This window comes from Geospiza fortis, unplaced genomic scaffold, assembly GCF_000277835.1.
Source record: "Geospiza fortis unplaced genomic scaffold, GeoFor_1.0 scaffold422, whole genome shotgun sequence".
NCBI classification, from domain to species: Eukaryota; Metazoa; Chordata; class Aves; order Passeriformes; family Thraupidae; genus Geospiza; species Geospiza fortis.
Genome location: NW_005054545.1, coordinates 162373 through 169929, shown reverse-complemented (window position 1 = coordinate 169929; position 7557 = coordinate 162373). Strand labels below are relative to the sequence as shown.

Sequence of the window (7557 nt, the reverse complement as noted above, 5' to 3'; positions counted from 1 at the left end):
AGGCAGTGGCTCTTTGGAGGGGAAGCAGCTGAGCAGAATTGTGTGTATAGGATGAGTTTGTAGCTGCTCTGAACACAGGCTGATCCCTTGGTGCCCTGGAGCTGACACTGTCCCAGCAGCCTTGTTCTGCTGGGTGCTCTGTAACTGCTCAAGGAAGCAGGACACAGCCAGAGTGAGATTGGTTAAGGTCTTGTTATGCTGAAATTCAGTATTTCTGATTGTTTTGCTTAGGACTCGCTTCCTAGTCAATTTTACCTTTTTCTTTACCTCATCCATTAATGTACATCCATAAACTCTGTGCTTGAAAAGACTAATGAGAAAGAATGAAACCTCTCCTCTCTCAAGTGGACAAATACAGGGAAAAAAAGAAGGAAACAACAGGTCAAATTCTCTCACTTAAAGTTTCAACAAGAATATATTTGTCTTTTATGTCGAAAACTGTCTGGGGTGCTTCCCCTTTAGAAGAACAAAGTCCAATGCCCACAGCACAGTGTCATCCTTGTGTTGGCACATAGAGAGAGGTCCCACAGGCCAAAAGTTGGCCACCAGCAGCACAGTGTGGAATGAATCTGAAGTCATCAGGGAGAAGTGAGTCCCAGCCACAGCTGCACCCGTCGCTATAATGACATCCCACTTCTCTTCTTTGAATCCTTCCGTGCAATGGGACTGAAGGTCAAGATCTCCTTGTAAATGTGCTCTTGAAAAGCAAAACAAAATAACCATTAATGTGTGATTTTAGAGGACACAAATAAAAGTTGGAGTGTTGGATGTGCAGAAAAAGGCATTCAGTGGTGACAGCTGAAAGAGACAAAGGAGAGAGAGCAAAAAAGTCTGCCTGAAGAGCTGGAGAGATCTTTGCTGAATGGATAAAAGCAAGAGATCTGAGCCCTACCACTGAGGCATCAGCAGGAGAGGCCCATGCTAGACAGGAACCTCAAAGAAAATCAACTTCTTACTTTTCCACTCCTCTATGGAAAGCTTCTCATGTTCCAGAGAATCATCATAGGAGTGTTGTGCCTCTGTCTCCTCCTCGATATCTCGGAACTGGTCGAAGTAGGGGTGAGCCAAGGCCTCTGTTGCTGTAAGGCGCTTTTCCACATCCAGCTGCAACATCTTGTCAAGCAGGTCCACAGCTGTGGAGGAAGGGAACAGGGCTAGGCAAGGTGCAGGGGAGCACAGGCACCCTGTGCATGAGCCCTGCCAGTGTGGCACTGCTATTTCCAGTGTTTCACCTCCAGACCTGAACAGTGAAGAGAATCCTCAACCTGGCCAAGGCAGCAAGGGGCTCCCATCAATGGAGATGCAAAGTCTGCCCAACAACAGCCTCAGGGAGCTCTTACTAACAGAAGTTAAATTGTGCAGAAATAACAAATTAGACCTGAATAAGCCTTGCTGCACAGATTGAGCCGCAGAAACACGAGGAGTAAGCCAGTAACCTCAAGATATTTCTCAGGTTTAATAATTTGCTTTCATTCAGAACCCTGCATCTCAAAGGAGTCTTAACATGAGTAATCTGTATAGAAATCTGTACATCCCTGGTAAAGAGGAGGGCAGGAAACTCAGATGCTGACTAGTCTGTCAGCCTCATTCCCACTTGGTTTTAAGATTTTAAGACTTTCTTCCATTTAGTTTCTAGAAGAGTTTTGCTTGCTCTCACCTCTAACCTACCTGGGAAGAGAGCTCTTTCTAAGAGATTAATTTTTACCCTGAAAATTTCGCATCAGCTGTCTGTTAAATATTGCTAGATCCAGCTTCTACACTGTACTTAAAAATAATAATTTTTTATAAAAATAGTAAATGGCCAAGAACAGCAGAACATCACCATTGTAATGCCAATAAAAAATAATTCTGCGTTTAACTGATGCATATTTTCTCTGAGGAAGGGCACAAATTGCAAGGGAAAAAAGAAGCAAGAGATTATGAGAAGGAGAAATAAAGTTGGGTCTGTGGCAGTCAGCTTGCCTCCTTTCCAGCTGTGAAAACTCATGGGAAATGCTGGAGATTACTTACCCTGAGGATTTGCTTTAGGGAAAAGCACAGACAAATCCTTCTTGGGGATTTTAGGAAGGGACTTGATATAACTCTTTGCCTGAAAAAGCAAGGAAAGCACAGTTACTGCACGTGGACAGGTGTGAAATACAGCTCTCAGTCTCAGCAAATGAAGAGAAGAGCAAAGCATCCCTGATGTCCCATTTCAGCAAACAGATCACAAAGAGCTATTCTTATTGGTCAAAACAGAAAAATTCTTCTGTTTTAAGAGCCAAGCAGGAGAACAGAGAAGATTGGTGGTTTGCTGGGGCATCAGGCACCTCATGTGGGAGTCCCTGCCAAACACAGCCATTCCCAGTGCAGCACCAGCTCCATCAGATGTGCCACCAGCACAGAGAAATGCCTTCCTTGCCCAGGGAAAAGGGCATTTCCCTGCTGCTGTAGAGGCAGCACCTGTCCCATGCCAAACACAAGTCAGCCTCTTCCCCTGACACCTCTGCCAGCAGGACCCAAATCCACAGAAGCTTCCTTACCGCTTTGTCCTCCAGCTTCTCCAAGAAGTCCTCTCCTGGATGCCCCGTTACTTTCAGGATCTGGGTCAGCTGATCCAGGTCTGGCAAGCTGTGTTAAAGATCACCCTTTGAGGAGCAAACCCCCACCCCAGCGCAGCCTGCAAGAGTATGATTAGCTCATGATACAAACCCACAACAGTCACACAAGTAGAGATTCATTAGACTGGCAAAAAGAGCTCCAAGCCTTTCTTCCTGGAATGGCATTTCCATCAACAGATCATTTTTCTGGCACAACTATGCCAGCTCACAGATCCATGGGCTTGGAAGGGTATGCAAAGCTTTGGGAATGGAGCTATGGCCACACAGGGCTGAACAGCTGATAAAGAACCATGCCACCACAGAGGTGCATTTCTGAGGTCCCCTTCTGTTTTCTTCCCCCAGAAAGATTGGTCTTTGTGATTACCTCCTGATAAACCAGGCTGACACCAGCCTCATTTATAAAAACCCTTCCACACACACACTAAGAATTATTACTCGGTTGAGGCAAAAGGTTTAGCTTGAAAGGATACAGTCTTTTCCTTTAAAGAGTGTTTTCCCAGTCAGCATTTCTGCCATGATACAGCCAATAGACCAGATATCCACTGTTCAGAGAGAAAAAGGAGGGAGGGGGAAAAGGGAAGAAAATAAATTAAAAAATAAAAATTAGAAAGGCAGCAGTGGTTGCTGGGGCTGTCACTTTTGCTGTTGCTTGCAGCAAACACTGATTTAAATTTCACTCCCACCCTCCTCTGTTCTTTCTATGCTGCTAAAATCAGCTTTCATAATTTCCTGCAAGCAGCAGCTCTGGGAGTTGTGCAACACCTCTGGGACCTGCTCTGCTCCAGGGAACACTGATAAAAAGGAGGAAAAACAGCTCAGTGAGATTTGAGCCAGCAGGACCCCCCAGCTCATCACCAGGGAGTCACATGCTGGGCAGGGCTGCTCACCTGTCTGGTTGTAATGCATCCAGTTCAGGATGACCTCTGGGGCTCTGTACCACCGTGTGACCACGTAGCCAGTCATCTCAGCATCAGCCTGTCTGGCCAAGCCAAAATCCAGGATCTGCAATGCCAAAGGAAGAATAAGGAGAAGGGAGGGCAGGAGAGAAAAGAGAAATCCTATGGACAAGTGAGACTCTACTTCTAAGAGAAAATGGAGTACTTCCAATCAGATAATAACAAAGCTCCAAGTACACCACAGACTCCCATGGGATGGTTCAAAGAATTTATATATCTTAATTCCACTGTAAATTGCAAGCCAGCAACAGCAAACCCTGTTGTCATGAGAAGACCCTCCTGAAAGGGTGCTTTGTGCTCCCTGGAAGGTCACTGCCTTTCTTGAAGCTTAAGTTTTGAGTCAATGTGCTTCACTGGAGTTGGTCTGTGACCTGGTGGTGAAGGTGTGCTCCCAGGTCACCACAACTCACCCTTTCCTATAAGAACACCTTGCAGGTGACACAGCATGGCCTCTCCCTCCATGCTGAAGATGAACAAGGTTGACCCAACCTTTATAGGCAGCAGAGCCACTCCCTGAAATATACATTACAGAAAATGCATGCTAGAGCACCACACCAGCCAGCAGCAAGCAAACCTTCAGAGCAACCCTGAAAATGACTTTGTCTGGAACCACAACCACAATGTCCGTGAGAACCAAAGGGCAATTGCAGCTGAATGCAGTTGCCCTTCAGGGATCATTCACCTGCTGCAAGTATTGCTCAGCAGTGCTGAATTTCTCCAGGAAGTCATTCCACACTGCCATCCACGAGGATTACAGTGACAGAAGGCTCATTTGAGGTCCTGTGTCCTGATTCAGCAAGTGACATCAGCAGGGGAGCATTTCCCACTGCTGCATCTGCCAAGGAACACAACGCCTGGAATGGAGGCTCGGGAGGGAAGAGGAAACGTGACAGTGCCAATTTCCTGCTGGCAGAGCAGTTCTTCCAGGAGCTGATGTGCTGCAAAGTGCTGCTTTGCCACCTACCTTCAGCTGGCAGTCTTCATTCACAGCCAGGTTACTTGGCTTCAGGTCCTGCAACAGACAGGAGCAGAAAAATTGGATGTTTCAAGCTGCAATACATCAACACAACTCTCAGTTGAACCTCTGCTTGCCTTTCATGAGGTCCCATAACACCCCAGGTTCAATATCAATTCAGCACATGACTGAATAAACACCATGCCTGCTATATTGGATTACTATTTTATTATTTTCTGAAGCAGTTTTAATTCAAAAAGCATCATAAAATGCTTCTCAGCTCACCAGAAAATACAGTATTTTCTCAAAATGCTGCAGGAATTAGTAAATCCAAACATATATGGGGTTTTGGTAGGATGGAAAAGAGAGCAGACAGGATGGAAAATTAGAGCAGACAATGCTATTAGTGAAGTGATGGTTAGGAATTTATTAACTTTATGACTATGCTGTGTTTCTCAGACAAAAATCAGAATAAGAGCACACATGAACTTACCCTGTGGACGATGCCAGCTGAATGAATATACTGCAATAAAAAGAGGAGCCACAATGTGATCACCAGCAGACAAAATTTTCTGTTCTCCAGCAGAGAAACAAGAGCTACAAACAAGAACTTGCTGAGAACAAACCTCTGCAGCCTTCTACAGGTCCCTGGTCCCCAGGGCAGCAGTTTGAAAAGAAATTTCTGCCCCAAATTACTGACAGTATTTACAGTGCTATTGCCTGTCTAAAGAAGATGCATAGAGCAGAAGAGGAGGGATGAAGCAATAGCTGCTCAGAGCAAGTACAACAGCTTCAAACTATCAAAGTCATCAAGGTTACAGCAGATGACATGAGAACATGGTTATTCTGGGTGTTCAAAAAATAATCTCAGCCCAAAACCAAAAAATTGCAAAACTGACTTCAGGGGTTTTAGCATACCAGTCAAACCTTCTGTGTGCTCTTCCCCCCTTTATTTAAACTCAAGGTAGCAGTGACCTGGGGAGAGGTGTGATTGAGGTGAACTCACTGATGCCTGTAAGCCACTGCTGTGACTCCAGGTGAAGGATGTGACAGGACAGCTGGAAAACTCTGTCTCTACATCCCAGAGTTTGCAGGGATTGCTTTCAGCTCCCTCAAAGCCAGTTACAGAAACATATTCCTTCCTTATGCTCCTGAATAGAAAATCATTCCCTCTGTCCTCTCCCCTGAGAGCCTCTGTGACAGGTTCAGAGGAGCTCCTGCTGCTGCCAGTCTCTCTCTCTCTGTGCAGAGTTTTGCTGAGGGTTTGGGCAAGGCAAAGACAGAAGCAAGTGCTGCCCTGGAGAAGCCATCCCAAGGCCTGTGGCTGCTGATTACTTTGATACCTGATGTAAGCAAACACTCATTTTATTGATGTGTGCCGGACCAGGAATGGTTCAACAGCCAATTCCTGTTCTGAGGGGATGCCATCAACTCCCCACATCCTCCTGTACAGTATTGGAGGGGAGTTTAGTTAGGGTCAACCCAGAGGTGACACACAGAGGAGACACAGGGAGTCACTAAACTCCTCCAGACCCACCTACCTTCAGCCCTTTCAGCATTTGGTAGACCAGGTACTGGATCTTTTCATCACTGAATTCATGTCCCATGATCTTTTGTAAATCTGTCCGCATGTATGGCATCACCAGGTAGCTAAAAGGCAGTAAGACAAGGCCCTGAGTCTGGAAGAAAAATGCAGGGGACCAGGCTAGCCTTGTTCTCACTTGGTTTGGTTTTTTTGGCTGTGTAAGGAAGATGAGTTGTTGTGACTGTTCCTGGCTAACTAGCACATCCTGCAGAGGAGTTGGAATTTCAACCTGTTCTGAAAATTGCTCTTTCTCCTCAGAAATCAGATATCTGATGTCAAGTAAGAACAAGGATCTTCAGGATCCTGAATTAATTTAGACCTCAAGTGAAGTTCAGTTTTGGACAGCCTTTCACCACCCAGGAGCTGAAACATCTCACACAGCAAAGCAGCTGCATTGGCTCCCAAATTTGTCATTGTAATGTTCTCCAGCCCTGCCTCAGAAGACAACATCCAGCTTCCTTCAGTACCTGCCTGCTGAGGCTGCTAATTAATTGATGGTCTTCCTGCAGGAACTGCTCTGAGAACCTTCACATGCTCTTCCTGCAGGCTGCTAACCTCAGCCATCAGCCAAACCCCAAAACCAGGCACACACTGCTCATCTGCAGTGATGGGGAAGCAAAAAAGATTTGTCCAACATGACCGTGAACATGAAGGGAAAATGCCAAAAATTTAATTGAGAAGAGCCAGAATCAAGAGGAAAAGAAGAACAGATCTTTCAAATTCTAAGTTTAATTGCCCTGAGGCCTGATGAACAATACTATTGCCATACTGAGTGCAGCCCCTTAGCTCAGCAGTCACACAGTGCTAGCATGGGTCACCCTCTGTGTGATGCACCTTGGAATGTAACACATCCTCATTGCACAGCTTGGTCTGTGCTGCTGTGGTGTCCCAGCTGGGAGCAGGGTGGGATCTGTTTACGTGTTCTGGGTGTGTCAGCCATGGGAGCTGAGGTGTGCTCTTGGTTCTCTGTGTCATTTGGGGATACCTGGATTCTAGTCTGGTCCCTTTGCACCCCAACCCTCTCTGTTATGCTGCTGCTAAGACACAGCTGTCTTGGAAAATAATTAAGTCTGCAAAGAGCAAACAACTCCAGACTTACAAGTCCTGGAACCCCTGGTAGGAGGCAGTGGAGGTGAAGACATCAAGCAGCCCAATGACCTGAGGAAGGAGAGAAGCCCACATTTAAATCTGGAAAGCATTTGCTGTGCACATAGCACTCATCAGCTCTCCACTGGCACATGCACGTGGGTGAACACAGAAAATTCCATCTGAGGAACCCAGGGACTCCTCACTGATGCTGCATAAATGTTTTCCCTCTTACTAATACCTGGGCTTACCCATTACACACCTGCTCCATCCTGGGCACAGCAAACAGGTCACAGGTAAACCCTGAGACAGCCTGCACATACCAAATGTCAATTAAAACACAGGTGATGCCACCAAAAGGACTTGCTCCCAGGT

The 7557-nt window shown here is 46.1% G+C and overlaps 1 protein-coding gene across 1 annotated transcript in view; it reads right to left on the bottom strand.

Moving 5' to 3' along the window:
- Positions 1-399: 399 nt before the first annotated feature.
- Positions 400-7557, bottom strand: part of LOC102042160 (mitogen-activated protein kinase 13) — an 11086-nt gene continuing 3928 nt past the window's right edge. Inside the window, exons 3-12 of the mRNA XM_005429365.2 lie at positions 7196-7254; positions 6053-6161; positions 5005-5034; positions 4521-4568; positions 3488-3602; positions 3071-3142; positions 2523-2602; positions 2011-2089; positions 957-1133; positions 400-697 (exon numbers count right to left, since the gene is read on the bottom strand). Of these exons, the coding sequence (XP_005429422.1) occupies positions 618-697; positions 957-1133; positions 2011-2089; positions 2523-2602; positions 3071-3142; positions 3488-3602; positions 4521-4568; positions 5005-5034; positions 6053-6161; positions 7196-7254 (849 nt within the window). The 3' untranslated portion in view covers positions 400-617. The remainder of the gene's footprint in view (positions 698-956; positions 1134-2010; positions 2090-2522; positions 2603-3070; positions 3143-3487; positions 3603-4520; positions 4569-5004; positions 5035-6052; positions 6162-7195; positions 7255-7557) is intronic.